Source organism: Camelus ferus, chromosome 17 (assembly GCF_009834535.1).
Source record: "Camelus ferus isolate YT-003-E chromosome 17, BCGSAC_Cfer_1.0, whole genome shotgun sequence".
Taxonomy (NCBI): Eukaryota; Metazoa; Chordata; class Mammalia; order Artiodactyla; family Camelidae; genus Camelus; species Camelus ferus.
In genome coordinates, this window is record NC_045712.1 from 42297513 (window position 1) to 42312866 (window position 15354).

A 15354-nucleotide genomic window follows, 5' to 3' on the forward strand; every position below is an offset into this window, starting at 1 on the left:
CCCGAGAAGGGGCCATTTCTGGGTCTTGAGGGCTGGCCTCGGAGCAGGACTGACCCTGCCCCGCAAGCTGGACTGGGCCTGGAATTCATGGCCTGGATCCACGGCCCCACATCCAGCCACTCAACTCCAACCCAAGCTCATCTAGGGGCCTGGCCCTCAGTCCTTCTGTCTGTCTATTTCCTCTTCTCTGGACTGGGAAGGCAGGTTGGAGAGAACGTCTCGGTCCATGTTCATCATCATGGCGTTGAGAATGGTGTTCTTCGCCACTTCCTCAGTCACGTCATCACATGATATATCCTCATTCAACATATCCTCGTTCCCGGTCCTCAAGAAGCCAGTGGAGAAAAAGCCATGAGCTGCATGGTTCGGGAACCTGAGAAAAGTGGCTCAGGCCTTGCCTGGCTCTGCATTCCTGAGAGGTGGGGCTTTCCCACGCCCGCGGGTCACCGGCCAAGCTTCAGCATGGGCCCATGAGGGACCCTTGCCCCCAGGATCAGGCCTGTCCCATCTCCGAATCCCAGCCAGACCTTTCACGCTTCTCCATCTTTGGGGCACTGTCCACCACCCTGATCACTAGCATTTACTGAGCACTTACCTTGTACCACTGTGCCAATCACTTTATGTGAGTTTAACCTTCCCAAAAACCCTATGGGAGAGGAACGCTAGACTACATGTCTTTGCCTCAGTTTCCTCACCTGTAAAATGGGGGATAGTGACAGGACCTTCCTTGCATGTGGTGGTTGTTAGGATGAAGTGTGAAAAGGAATGCATATGGAAAGGGCCTGACCCTCGTAAACATTCAATACATGCCAGCTATTTTTATTACTGTGTTACCATTCCATTTTGTAAATGCAGAAACTGAGTCTCAGAGGTATTAGATAACTTCTCTGGGCACATGCTAGGAAGTGTTAGCAGAGATTCAGGCCCTCTGGCTCCAGAGCCCATGTTCTTAACTACTATGCTGTTACCCTGCTGCATGGCACTCCCCATCTCCACAGGATGGGAGCTGGCAGAGACGGTGACAGCATCTAGGAGAGCTGGTGAGACTGCTGTGGACTCAGACCTAGTGTCACGGGCCCTTCTGGCAAAGGGGCAGGGATGGACAGTGCCTGACACGCTCTCACAGCCACGGGCTTGAGAACCAGGCCCCGTTCTGGCCACAGGCCAGAAGCCTCCCACACGTACCTCGTCAGTGGGGGAAAGTGCTCCAGGCTTTCAGGGAGGGGGTGACCTTGGGTTTCTGGCAGCTTGGAACAGAGGGTCAAGGCCACGATGCTTGAGGTGCAGCAGAGGAAGATGGGCAGGATGGGGATGCCCTGGCTGCTGATCATCAGGGACAAGATGTATCCAGCCGCCCAGGCCAGAAACACTAACCCCAGACCTGTTGTTCTGGAAGAGGAGGTAAGATCTTATTTGGGAGGTTTCTTGGGCCCAGAGGCTGAGTAGGGTATAAAAAAGCAGCTCCCCAAAACCTCACACCCTCCTCTTTACCCTGTCCTAGCTCACTGTGCCACGTTGGAGGATATAGTTCTCCACTGATGCAAAGTAGGTAGTAATTTCTTCATGGAATCAAGAGTTGGGGAGGTAAGACCAACACACGCACAGTGTGGGCGTGGGGGGTGGGGGTGGGGAGGAGGATGCTGGGCCATCACCAAGGGCTCCCCGGGAGAAGGGCCTGAACCTCAGAGTGGCCCAGACACATTTCAGGCAGTAGGTGCAAGTCAGAGACTGGAGTCAGACTGCCTCGCCCCACTTCTTCCAGCTGCTTGTCTGACCTTGAGCCAGTACCCTTAGCTCTCTGATTTCATGTCTGAAATAGGGTTAATGATGGTGTTGGGGACTTTTTTGTGACGGTTAAATGGGGTAATCTATGTAACTAGCTGGGCAGGGTGCCTGTCACCAGGTGAGTGACCAGTCTTAGCTGCTGTTTTCATCCTGATACTGCCCCGCCCGCACCATGCCCCCAGGGCCATCACCCCCCAGGCCCCCTACCTGAGGACAGTGGGAAGGAGCTCAGCAGTGTAGATGAGGAACACGGTGACCGAGGCGACCAGGATGAACCCTCCAAGCACGATTATCAAGACCGAGAGGAATTTCAACTCTGTGGCCAGACAAGGTGGCCACCTGAGTTGGGGCCCATCCTCCCTTGGGGCAGGTGGGGGAGGCCTGCCCATTGGCCCTCCCTGGGTCCCTCTCAGAAGGCATCTGAACAGTCCACCCTCACCACCTGGTCAGCTGGTCAGCAGACTCAGGCATTCGGTCAGAGGAGGGTCAGTCTGCTAGAGGCCTAGCCAGGCCAGGAGTTAGTACATCCGCAGTGGGGAAGGTGGTCAGCGGGGTGGGAGGTCTACTAGGACCCCCATGGCCTTTCAGGCCACCATCTACTGTGTTGGACTCAGCTCCCATATCTCTGCCTCCAGGCTGTCTCCTGTCTTCCCCATGTTCACTGAGACGCAGCTTCCCCCACCCCACCGCCTGCTCCTCTTGGGGCACCCACTCAGCCCCAGGCCTGTGCCTTATGTGCTGGGCTGCCTGCTCAGGGCTCTCCCACCTTCCCCTTTGTCCTCTGCAAGCTGGACAAGGGCAAGGGGGCAATGAGTCACTGGAGCCTGAATAGCTAGACATTCCAGGATGCTCAACTTTTGGGAGCCAGATGCGTACACTGGAGGAAGAAGAGAGCCTGGGAAACTCGATTCCTCAGGCATGGGGATGGGGAAGCTGGGAGCCGGACCCCCTGCTCACTGACTGGGAGTCAGGAGCTTCCGTTCCTCTCCTGTCAGCCTCTGCTGGACCAGCCCTGGCCCCGTTCCTGCCTCCCTGCTCTAGGTCTGGCTTCACTTGGCTCTGGGTGAAATTGGAGATCTAATTTGATCTAATCAGGGATTCTATTCCTCGTTTCTCTCACACATTTGAGAGTTTCAAACATTTCTGCTTGACTCATTATAGGCCCATTAAAAAAAAAAACAACCACCAAACAATAGAAATTTAATAATGGCTTTGTTTTAGCCAGTCAGCACTGCCAATGCCTGGGAGAGGAAGTGTCCAGGTCAAGACACACAAAATTCCAGCCCCCAGGGACAGTGAGGGAGCCTGTGTGGCAGATCCTGGTTGTAGCCTCACCCACTGCGGCCCCAGCAGCTGAGGAGGCTCTCATGGTCTGCAATTCTGACTGGATGAATGAACACTGACATCCTCAGCCCTGCCTTCTAGCCTTGTGACCTGGGGCATGTTAATTGTCCTAGGGTTCTTTGAAATTTTGAAAATATTACCACCACCGGCCCCCATTCTCCCATTCCCTTCCCTAATTTGGAGCTGGCAGGGTGCAGGGCACTGTGCTCCTGGGAAGGAATGGCCTCCATGCAAGAATTGTTCCTGAGAGTTTAGCCCAATGTTACACTCAGTCTTCAGTGGGCAGGTGATTTTTTTCCCTGGTGAGGCTACAGATGAAGGACTCCTGGGGTAGCAGTTGAAGGACTACTTTTGCTGCATCTGTTCACATTTAATTATCAGCTCTGATGTGGGTTGGAACCAGGCAGAAGAAGGCTGCCCACTCTCCTGCACAAGGACGATTCCTTGGGACAGCACATCCTCCCCTCCCAGGCCCCCAGGAGCTGCCAGCGCCCTGTCCTGGGACACTCGCCTGCCCACCGTCCTGGAGAGGGCAGGGCTCTGTAGGGCCGTGGGCTGTGGATGCATGAGGCTGACTCCCAGCGTGTTTTGTTGGCTGGACAGGGTAGGAGGCATGCGGGAGGGGCTTTGAGGAAGCCTGGAGGCTGGGGGTTACTGTGGGGGAGCAGGGCGGGGTGGGGGGCTGTACCTGAGGGGAGGATAAGGCTAAGGAAGCACATGAGGGTGCCCTGGAAGAGAGTCAAGGACAGGCTCTGCTTCCTCTTGAACTGCTCGAGGAGAAAGACGCAGCACAGCCGGGCAGGCAACTCCATGAGTCTGGGAATCACTTGGGTGAAGTAGATGTTCACACCCAACTTCCTAATCCTGAAGCTCAACATATGACAGTTGTAACCGACAGCAAACCTGGAATGAAGCCAGGAGAGAGCCGCTCAGAGAGGAAGACACCCTTGCCCCACACGGACAGCCCAGCCGGGGCCAGGGACAGAGACTGAGGCAGAGGAGAGCGCGGCAGGGCGGCAATGGAGGAGAGGAGTAAGCCCAGAGATCTGGATCTGCAGGCCACGCCAAGGTCCTCTGGCCTGGATCCCCTTGCGGCCTGCTGGCGCCCATCGCTTCCTAGACTCCTGGCATGCACACCCAGGGGCAGTCCCCGCCGCCAGCCCTGGGTACTCACCCCACACTGCACATCACCAGGGTCACCTTGCGGAGGTGCCTGTCGTTACGGAAGTCCAGGATAGAGGAGCTAGTCACCTTTCTAGGCAGCTGGAGCTACGGGACAAGCAGGACCAGCCAGAGGCAGGGCCAAGACCCCAGCTTGCTCCCTACCCTCACAGGACCCACAAGGCACACCAGCCCACCACAGGGCCAGCCCGGCCTCTGGCCTTGCCCTGGCAGGGCTGGATTTTGCTATCACCATTCTCCTCAAGCAGTGGGCTGGGGACACCCCTCTAGGCCGCAGTCCTACCTGAAAGGATGAGGGAGAAGAGGCCCTTGCACAGCCCCTGCCCTGGCCCCATTCCAGGCCTGAGTCCTCTTACCTTATCTAGTAGGTTCAAAGGGATGGTCTTCTTGTTCACATCAGCTGCGTAGCACAGCACCTGCTTGGCCTCATACAGCTTCCCTTTCGTCATCAGCCACCGGGGAGACTCTGGGAGAATCCTGCAGGGCCCGCCCTTCTCTTATCCATCACTCCAAGATGCCCTACAGACCCAGGCTGAGCCCATCCCAGCCTCAGCTGTGGCCATCCTGCTCTAGTATGAGGTGACTCAAGTGTTGGAGGCCTTGAACCTCCCTGCCCCCGGCAGTCAGCCCTTCCCCTGCCCAAGCCACACACAGTACCTGCTGCTGCCCAGTGACACCCTGGCCACTCGCTGCTCTGCATCACAGCTTCCTCCCCTCTCAGCCACCTCTAGGAGCTGTTTTCTGTCTTGGGGGGCACTGTCTTCCATGCCTACACCCTCTATTAAATCCTTATTCTCAGAGTTGAGGATTCTCCTGTTTCTTCTGTCTCTTAATAGCCTGGAAAGTCTAGGAGGCAGGACCCAGGCCTGACCCCAGGGCCCAGCCTCTGCCTGGCTGAACAGAGGTCTCCACTCAGTCCCATCCCTCCCCCTACAGCTCCCATTGCCTGTGACCTCAGAGTAACCTCAGGCCCTCAGTTCTTCCCGAGGCTCCCAGGCTGTCAGACCCACACAGATTAGCACTTAAAACGCGTCTTCAGTGCCCTTAGCTACGTCAGGTTGTTCAGTCTGGCCCAAGCCTGGACCCAGGATGATTATTCCCATTTTATTCTCAGTCTCGGGGATTGAGGGCTTGCCCAAGGTCACAGAGGCAGAGCTGGTATGAACCTCAGTCCCCTGCTAAGCACTCTTGACAAAACTACACCATCAGCCCCTCCTGAATTCTTGCAACCCTCTCCCTCTCGCGCCAGCCAGGACTCTGGCTGGTCATGGTAAACACGTGCCCAGGACTCCAGAGATGATGTCATTCCCTCTACCTGTCCCTGCTCCTGCCCCTTCCCCCCAGGGGCCAGCAACCAGTCATCCTGGGATCCCTCTCCACTCTAAGGCTAGAGAAACTGTCCTCAAGAAGGTCAGCTAACTGGGACTTCTTCAAAAAAGTTGGGAGATTGACCACATGCCCACCTAAAAAGGAATGAAATAAGATACCAATTCTCAAGGACAAAAAGGGTGGGAGAGAGTACACAGGGGGAGGGAGTGGAAGAAAGATATAACAAGTGCATGAAGCCTGGGAGTGGAAGAAGTGGGCTGACTGGGTGGGCAAGCAAAGCCCCTGCCACAGAGGAGGACTGTCCTCCCGGGTCCAGAAGACCCTGGATACCCCCGTCCTCAGATGTGGGTAGCTTGCACCAAGCAGAGAGGAGGCTGAGGAAAAAGAGATGTGTCAACAGTGGGAGCAAGGCTGAGGGTCAGGAGGAGAACTGAGGGCAAGTCCCATGATGCTACAAGAGTCCAGCCCTCAGCCCCGAGGGGAGCACAACAGCCTGGGCCAGGCATCTCCCTGGCTTTGTGAATCCCCCTCAGGGAAAAGTCACCTGCCACCTATTCACCCAGTAGTGAACAGTGGTTCTCAAAGTGGGTCAGTGGACCAGCCACATCAGCATCTCCTGGGAACTCGCTGGAAATGCAGATCCTTGGGCCCCACACCCATCCTGCTGAGCCAGAAACTCTGGGAGCATGGCTCCATTCTCGATGTTTTAACAAGTCCTTGGGTGATTCTGATGCTCCAGTCAATTTGTGATCCATTGTCCTAAAGGATTACCAGTCAGACAACCAGCTCCTGCTCACAATTTCCCCCATTAGCTTCTTAGTGACTTGCTCTTTAAATATAAAGGAATGATCCAAGATCACCAGATATTAAAGAAAACCTCCCAAATGAAAGAGTCCAAAATAATGAAGCCCTCCAAAAAATGGACCCCAAAGGACACAGACAGTATAGGGAACAGGAAAGGAAAAAGGAAGAAAAAAAAAATTTTAGTGGGTGGGTATAGTTCAGCAGTCGAGCACATGCTCAGCCTGCACAAAGTACTGGTTTCAATCCCCAGTACCTCTTTTTTTAAAAAATGATAATAATTAATAAATAAACCTAATTACCTCCCCCCACCAAAAAACAAAAACAAAAAAAAAGAAAGTTTTTTAAAAATTTAAAAAAGAAAAAAGAAAACTTTTAACTTGTAGCCTCAGAAACATTTGAGAATATTTTGCAGTTTTATCTTCATAAAACAAGCTCCAATGTTATATGAAATTTTTTGTCCTGGAATTTCAGCTGAAGTCCTAAAGCTGGTAAGAATGGCTGGGAACCTCACATTCTTAAGAGAGACATTACCACATTCAGGACAGGACTTACTAAAAAAAATGCGAAACAGCCCAGCAGCCACTTCCCCAGCCACTTAGAAAAGACTGGAAATTTCCTGTTTATGAAAGTGGAGGGGTCTTGAATCTCATCCCCTCCCCATGTTACTCATCTACTCAAGCCTGGTGAAGGGGACTGTCTCCAAGAACGGGAGCTTATCTTTCCTTTCCCTGCTGGAGCTGGCTGACTCAGAAAGCCGTGGGCCTGCCCTGGTACTCCAGACAGAAGAGTTTCTGGGAGAGTTCCTATGTGTCTCCTGAAGTTGGAGGACTTACACAAACCCAGAGACTGGGGCCCCTCTCTCTCACCTGGGCATGGTCAGGCAGGAGGTTGGTGGGAGCCATCCAGCGGTAGCCTGGGCGGGTGGGAGGTCAATGAGATTTAGCCAAGTGGACCCTGATGTCTTGAAGGCACCCCATGTGCTAGGGTGAGAAGACCTCTGCAGAAAAAGGCTGTGGGGTGAACTGCTAGGGACAAGAGCCAGGGGAGGTCACAGGGACAGTGCCTGGAGCATTCAGAAATGCCAACGTGCCAAAGACCCACAGACTGGCTCCCGAGGCATTCAAACATCTGCCCGGTGGAAGATGCTGACCATCGATACCACATCTTTTGTCTCTTTTCTCTGATGCTTAGAACCTGGAAGATCAGAGCAGGAAGATAGAGGAAGAGCAAAGGTCAGAACAGACTTCAAGCTCTCTGGCCACTAGGCTGAGCTAGATAGCCACCACTGGAGAAGCTGTGAACTGGACAGAAGACCAAGTTTGAAACTGGACAGGACTGGATTTTTTAATGACTGCAAGTGAATCTTAATTATCAAAATGAGGCTTCTTCTCACAACCAAGAATGGCCAGAAAGAGATGGAACTGGCCCAAGATACTGTCACGTGTCAGGGAAGGAACAGCTGACAGGACATGTCTGAAGGTAGCGGCTGAAAGCAAATGTTCAACAACCTGTCTGCTCGTAGTGTATAGAATTATGTAGCAGCCACCGGAAGAAAGAGCTAACAGAGTTGAGCAGGATGGCCTCCGGCAGAAGGATCTGATGGCTGAGGGGAACTGAAATTGTTGACTTATTTTTCATCGCAAATCTTTCAGTACTACTTAACTTTTAACCATATGCATCTATTGCATCAATAACATTTTAAAAAATGTTTTAAAGTCAAGCCACAAAACCCTCTTTCCGCATTACAAGACAGAGCCATGCCACCTGGCATCAGCTGGGTCCCCCACACTCACTAGGGGTATCTTGATGACGATCAAAGCTGGTCTCCAGCTTCTGCACAATTTGGAAGGTCTCCAAAGCCACTTATGTGCCCTCATTTAAAAAAAAATTGGGGAGGGTAATTAGGATTCTTTATTTATTATTAATGGAGGTACTGGGGATTGAATCCAGGACCTTGCGCAGGCACTCTACCACGGAGCTCTACACTCTCCCTGTGTCTTCACTTTTAACTGCTAACCCCACCACTTAACAGTCCATATTATGTATGGTGCAGTGGTTAAAATGCAAGGGCTTTGGAGGCAGACAGGCTGAGTTGAATCCCAGGCCCCCCACTTTTTAGCTGTGTGACCTTGGGCAAGTTATTCTGACCCTCTAAAGTCTCTCCTCCCACCCCTCCCTCTAGCCCCTCAAGACATGAGATTCACGCCTACCTTTTAAGCTTGTAACGATAAGTGTGATCATGTCAAGATTCCATATGATTATTTCTTCACCCATGAGGTCAGAACTGCCTAACCCTTAACAAGGTGATCTCAGCTTTCTCCCTCTCACCTCCCTATCTGCCTTCTCTTCTGCTCCTCTCCCTTTGCCACCTGCCCACAGTAGGCACTGCCAGCTAGCTCTTGTTCCCAGTCCCTCCTCCTGACTTCTCCAAGTTTTGCTCCATCGGTTGTCACTTCATAGCTTCAATCTTTCAGGTCTGTGATTCCCCTACAATTACAAACATCAGCTACCCTTCCCTGACTCTGTCTTAGCTACCCACAGATGTCCCCACTGTCCCCTTGCCTGCTTGAGCCCAACACTGGGAAGGTGTCATCTCCTGGATGGCTCTGTCTTTTCAGCTCCTCCTCAACTTCCAGCCACTCCACTGAAGCCACCTCAAGGTCACGAAAGCCAACAGACGCTTCCCCTGCCTCACCTTTCATGCTTTCAACCTTGATCGTTCCCTTGTCCTTGAACTCCTGCCTTTCAGCACTTCTCCTTCTGGTTTTCTGACCACCTCTCTGACATTTCTTTGAGGATCTCCTCCGAGGGGGGTTAGTGCTGGGGTTCCAGAGACTCTGCCCATAAATCTTTCCTCTCATCCCATACACTTTCTCCTAGGGAGAATCCCACCCACTCCACCCCTTCGAGGACCCTCCACATCCCTCAGTCTCCATCCCATGAGACCCATCCCTGTGTATGACCCATACTCATCTGCTCACCAGATATAGGAGATGAAGAAGAACACAGGTGCCCCGCCCACCAGATACAGCAGCCGCCAGTGGGGAAGGCTGTGGGCAAGGCCCGTCAGGAACATGGCCCCCACAGCGAAGAAGCTGTGTTCCAGGATGATGGCGTGGGCCCGGTGCACGCCCACTAGCCACTCAGTGGCTGTGCAGAGGCAGAGAGGACAAAATCATAATCAGCTAAGGATCTCCAGGGCTGCCCCTGCTCCCAGCCTTCTGAGATGCCCCAGCCCTGATTGGGATGGTTCAGACTGGGCAAAAGTTCTTCTGCCTGCTCAGGATCTGGGTCCAGAGACAGACCCTCAGACTCAGGCAGAATGCCTCTGTGCTCCACAGGGCACACTGTAGGCCCCTTGCTTGAGCTCCCAACCACACAGAGAGCCTCCAGTCTGTCCTCAGCCTGGCTGCTCCCTCTGAACACATCCAGCCTCTCACTGAAAAGGCCTGTCCTGGGCACGGTACCTTCACACGTGGCCCGACAGACAGCAAGGCAAGGCATCTCTGTCCTTGTCATTGCTCTTTGTACATCAACGCTTTGGGCACCTAGACCTAGGGCTCTGTAGGAGAACCCAGTTCCCTCTGGCTGGGCTCTGGAAAGCTCCCAGTGAGAACCGGGGGCAGGGTTCCATACTAGGCGATGGCAGCTGTGAGGCTGAATAAATGTATGGGCACTGGGGGCTTCTGCCTCATACAGGTCCTTCACTTAACCGCTGTGTGACGGTGATCAAGTTGGTTAACTTTCTGAGGCTCAAGTATCCCCCTCAGCTAAAGGAATAATACAATAGTGTCTACTGAATAGAGAGTTGCCAGCATGAAAGGAGGCAATACTATAGAGGGTTTAGCAGCTGCCTGGCCCTTCTTGAGGGCTCAGTTGGTGTAAGGCAAGTGGAGGGTAGAAAGGGGTATCGAGGCGGGTGTACGGAGTACCAGGGGGAAGAAGGTGCAAGGACAGCGTGGGCACAGATTCTCTGGCATCTCGAGGCCTCCACTGCCTGCCCGGTTGGGCCACAACGCCATCTGTCCTGCGGGCTCTGGATAGGCTGCGCGCCTGCCGACAGTGCCCCTGCCCCCAGTGCCCCACCCCAGCGCCCGCCTCACCTAAAGACACGCTGCTGATGACATAGCCTATCACAGCCTGGGACATGCCGAAGCGAAAGAACAGGTACTGGTGAAAGCTGCTGACAAAGGCTGTCCCAAAACCGAAGATGATCAACCCCAGCAGTGACAGTAGGATGGTGGGGTAGCGGCCCAGCCTGCAGGCATGGAAGGGAGGCTGCGCCAAGCGTGGGGACCTCTGTGGCTGGCCCCAGCCCCACCCAGGACCAGGTCCCCAGCCATTCACTCGCCCCTGGAGAGCCCCTACCTTTGCCTCCCCCAAATCGGGACTCTCCAGCTATGAATGGCCATGAGGAGGAGGCAGGGGCATCCTGGGGACCAGAGAGAACTCAGGGAGACTTACTTGTCACTTATGAACCCGAAGATGAGAGACCCTGTCAAGAAGCCCGCCAAGAACATGATCTGCACGATACCCATGTTGGCTTCCTTGCCACACACCAGGTCAAACTGGGGGTTATAAGCAGGGATTGGCCACAGGCCTCCATCCAGGGACTTCAAGGTCCAGGGACTGGGCCTCCCCCCAGGATGGCCTTTAGGCAGAAGGTGCCTGGGACAGGGGCAGGTAACTGTGTGTGTGCAGCATGCCTCAGCTCTGTTACCTCTGAGTCCCATCGTGCACCTGGCAGACTTCTGGGAGTCAGGCCTGGAGAGAGGGACCAGAGGCACAGGCCCAGAAGTGGGATAGGTGGACAGGTAACTGAGCAAAGACCAGAACCACTGAAGACAGTTTCCCAAATACAGATGCTGGGTCCCAGCCTAGAAAACCAAACTGGGCAGGTCTGTGCAGGTGAAAGGCCCAGGTGGCAGCGCAGGCTGAGAAACACCGTGAGGGGTACCAGATCAAAGATACTTCTTTTCCTAATTCCCTATCTTCTGCGATTTCAGAGGGCAGAGCCACAACCACAGAAGCAATTCCCCGGACAGACGGCAAACCCTGCTTTCTGCCATCTGCCATCTGCCATCTGCCCCCACCCCACCCCCAATCCACTCTAGCTTCCTGGCTAAGACAGGCAAGACCAGAGCTGCCCAACGGAGTCCTGTTACTGCCCTGGCCCTCCCTCTGCCAGGTGACCTTGGGCCAACTGCTTCCCCTTTCTGAGCCTCGGTTTCCCCACCTGCTCAGTGAGGGTGAGGGTGAGGGTGAGGGTGAGGGCACATCTCTGGGGCCGTAGGGTAGCTACAGACAACTCAGGACAAGGCACACCTCATTGATGAGTGACCTCTTCTTGACCTCAGGATAGATCCATCCATCTTGACATGTGTCTGTGTGGTTGAGGCCAAACTGGATGATAGAATCCAGATCCCAGTCCACAGGCACGTACATGAGGCATGTCAGGAAACTGCCGTTGGATTCTCGGGGCAGGGTCAGATTCATCTGCTCAGCCTCTGACAAGTTGGGGCCAACTGCCAGTATCCAGCTGGTGTTGCAATAGGGCTTCTGGGGTGTGAACACGAAGATGTCAGCAAGCAGGAAGAAGGCGGACAGGATGCTGGGAATGAAGGTGAGGGCCACTAGCCTCCGCTGGAATGTGCCAAACTCCCCCACTGCATTCAGGATGTTGGCAAACTTGTCATCCTTCTTGGCTTCTATAGCCCTCAATCTGCACAGTAGCACCTCCAGGGACAAGGAGCGGGGGCGTTCTGCTGCCTCATGTTGGTTGAAGCTCCTGAAATTATGCTGGGATTTGAGCTCCGCCATGGAGTTGTTTTCCTTTGCCATCTGCTCAAAGAAAGGATGCAGCTCAGCCTCTACTGACACCACTTCAGACATCAGAGACCATCATGGGAGCCACTGGCCAGAAACCGGCCTCTGGCTTGGAACAGTTTAGATTCCAGCCCTGATGTTCTCTGTAATTCCCTCCTTTGCTTCTGAAGTTTCTTAGTTAATAAGACCCTACCATTGGCCCACCCATCCCTGCTTTTTAGTGCACTTAAGATTTTTTTTTAATGTTTTAGAAAATGCTATGCTTCTATTGTCATGAATGACTAAATTCTGACAAGGTCTCCTACAATTTCCCCACAGCTGAAACTCTGTTTACTCACACACATATCCAGGCACCAGTCTTACAAAAGGTAGGAGAGGTCTCCAGGCACCATTCCTTTAAAACAAAAATTGGGCTCAGAAGTTGCCAAGAACTGAAGCCAAGGTGGGTGACTAGAAGCCTTAACCACAGAGGTGGGCACCAAAGTGGTAGGGTGACAGACAGCAGCAGAGCACCGAACTAGAAGGGCAGGTTAGGGAGAGGAGTGAGGTAACAACAGCAACTGGAAGGCTATGCTCTCGGGACAGCAGCAAGGAGGGGAGACTAAGCTTGAAACTCTGTTTTGAGCTGCTACCTTCAGTGGGGCTGAAGACAGTCCTGGGTTGGGGCACTCCTTGGCGACCAGCAGAAGCAGATGCAAGTCTTCGCTGAAGAAAAATTTCTCCAAATGAAGCTTGCAAGGCTCTCACAGATCAAGATCAAGCAAAGGGCTCAGAACAAATGTCAAACCCATGAGAAGTTAAGTCACTGTAAGAGTCAATGGAAAGAAGAAACAAGAGACTTAGACTGCAGATGTTGGAAATGTTAGAATGCAGAACAGCTATCAAACTTTTTAAAGAGATGAAAGTTGTAATTACAGAAATGGACTTACAATCAGAGGCAAAGAGCAGACATCTTTGGAGGGAAGACACCGAACTTGTATAAATCAAAACTGTTGATTTACTGTTGTTGAAGTAAAAAGATTAAAGGGAACACAACATTATAAACTGACTATACCTCAATTAAAAAAAAAAAAAGACTAAAGGGAAGGTTACATAGATTTGACGTTAAGAATTAGCCAACTGGAATATACAGCTGAAATGTGAAAGAGAAGTAAAGAGATTTGAAAGATAGAAGATTTAACACACATCTAGTTGGAGGCCTGGTGGGAGAACGGGAGAAGCGATGTTTAAAGAGATGAAAGCAATCCATTTTCTAAAAGTTGAAAAACATGAATCCTTAGATTCAGGAAGCAGCGTATCCCAAGCAGAATAAATAAAAGAGAAACCCATTGTAACGAGGCTGCAGAGCACTGGTGACAAAGAAAAGATCTTCAAAAACATCTAGAGAGAAGACAGATCACAGACAAATGAGTGGAATCCACAGTCTTCTGTTAAGAAACAAAAGTTGTGGACAGCATATCTGGAGGAATTTTATCTTCAAACTGACAAAACACTTCCTGTGTTAAGAGAAGACACTTGACTCACTGAGGATCCAAGTTGTGATCTGAATTCTGTAACATTTTTATAAGGGTAAAATGTTACCACTACTTTAATGATTGTTATAAATAGCTTTATAATATTGAAGACTCTTTGCTTAACTCTTAAAACTTTTGAACTTTCATTTTTGAAAGGATACATAAAACTTTACCTTTTAAAATAAATTTTAATTCATATACGTTAAAAAAAAAAAAGTCAAGTTGTTAAGCAACAAGAAAACCAGCAGAGAGTGAAGAGTATTTTCAATGTGTTGATAGGAAATAATAGCAAACCTAGAACTGCTTACTCAGCAGAATTATCTGTCAAGAACTAGAGTGAAATAAAGACAGTTATAGTCAAAAATTGAGGGCAAGAGACCTGATTTAACTTGTATAGGATAAGGAGGAGGAAAATTATGTCAGGAGGACAGCCTGAGATGCAGTGATAAGCAATCAAAATGGTAAACATACAACCAAATTCAAATATTGACTGCATTAATAGAAATTCTGTTCAATTGTAGAGTTAAAAAAAAAAAGATAAAATGGTAAGCAGCAATAATATATACCAGGATGGGAATGGTCAGAGCCAAAGTACTCTAAAATCTTTCTGTTGTATTGCTCAAGGTGTAGGACAAAGAAGCCAAAATTACATTTCAAAGTTACATTTATATGATAAAATTTCAAGGATAACCACTATAATAATATAGCTAGAAAACAGTACTGGAAGAAGGTAGACTAAAGGGAAAAACAAAAACAAAACCTCAATCTAGAAAAAGTGAGAGAAAGAGGAGAAAAAAAGAAACAGATAAAGTGGATTTCAGTCATTGTGGTTGGAAAAATGAATCAAAGTATATCATCACTAGTTAAAAGACACAGTCAGTCTCTTTAGCAAATGGTGTTGGGAAAACTGGACAGCTGCATGTAAATCAATGAAGTTAGAACACTCCCTCACATCATACACACACACACAAAATTCAAAATGGCTTAAAGATTTAAAATAAGGCAAGACACTATAAACCTCTTAGAAGAAAACACAGGCAAAACACTGTCTGACATAAATCTCAGCAATGTTTTCCCAAGGCAGTCCACCCAGGCAACAGAAATAAAAGCAAAAATTAACAAATGAGACCTGATTAAACTTACAAGCTTTTGCACAGCAAAGGAAACCATAAGCAAAACAAAAAGACAACCTATGGAATGGGAGAAAATATTTGCAAAAGATGAAACTGATGAGGGCTTGATTTCCAGAATATATAAACAGCTCATACAACTTAATAAGAAAAAAACAAACCACCCAATTCAAAAATGGGCAGAAGACCTAAACAAGCAATTATCCAATGAAGACATACAAATGGCCAATAGGCACATGAAAAAATGCTCAATATCAGCAAATTATCAGAGAAATGCAAATGAAAACTACAATGAGGTATCACCTCACACCAGTCAGAAGGGCCATCATTCAAAAGCCCACAAATGATAACTGCTGGAGGGAACCCTCCTACACTGTTGATGGGAATGTAGTTTGGTGCAGCCATTATGGAAAACAATATGGAGATTCCTCAAAAGACTA

General features: G+C 50.7%; 1 protein-coding gene across 1 annotated transcript; it reads right to left on the minus strand.

The window, feature by feature from the left end:
* SLC22A14 (solute carrier family 22 member 14) lies at positions 1 to 12430 on the minus strand. Its single transcript, XM_032459204.1, has 10 exons — positions 11770 to 12430; positions 10909 to 11012; positions 10548 to 10702; positions 9426 to 9594; positions 4668 to 4788; positions 4304 to 4398; positions 3813 to 4032; positions 1993 to 2141; positions 1186 to 1389; positions 1 to 325 (listed from the first exon to the last, which is right to left on the minus strand). Exons 1-10 carry the CDS (start codon positions 12334 to 12336, stop codon positions 157 to 159), a joined length of 1953 nt encoding a protein of 650 aa, XP_032315095.1. The 5' UTR covers positions 12337 to 12430; the 3' UTR covers positions 1 to 156.
* Between the last annotated feature and the right edge of the window lie 2924 nt (positions 12431 to 15354).

What these genes read in the sequence shown, in the direction of transcription:
- SLC22A14 (XM_032459204.1), bottom strand. Translation starts at nt 12,336, where the DNA reads ATGTCTGAAGTGGTGTCAGTAGAGGCTGAGCTGCATCCTTTCTTTGAG. An exon ending in CATCAGCAGCGTGTCTTTAG is followed by an intron (nt 9,595 to 10,547) that starts GTGAGGCGGGCG and finishes GCCTCTGCACAG; the next exon opens with CCACTGAGTGGCTAGTGGGC. An exon ending in CACTTTCCCCCACTGACGAG is followed by an intron (nt 326 to 1,185) that starts GTACGTGTGGGA and finishes TGGCTTCTTGAG; the next exon opens with GACCGGGAACGAGGATATGT.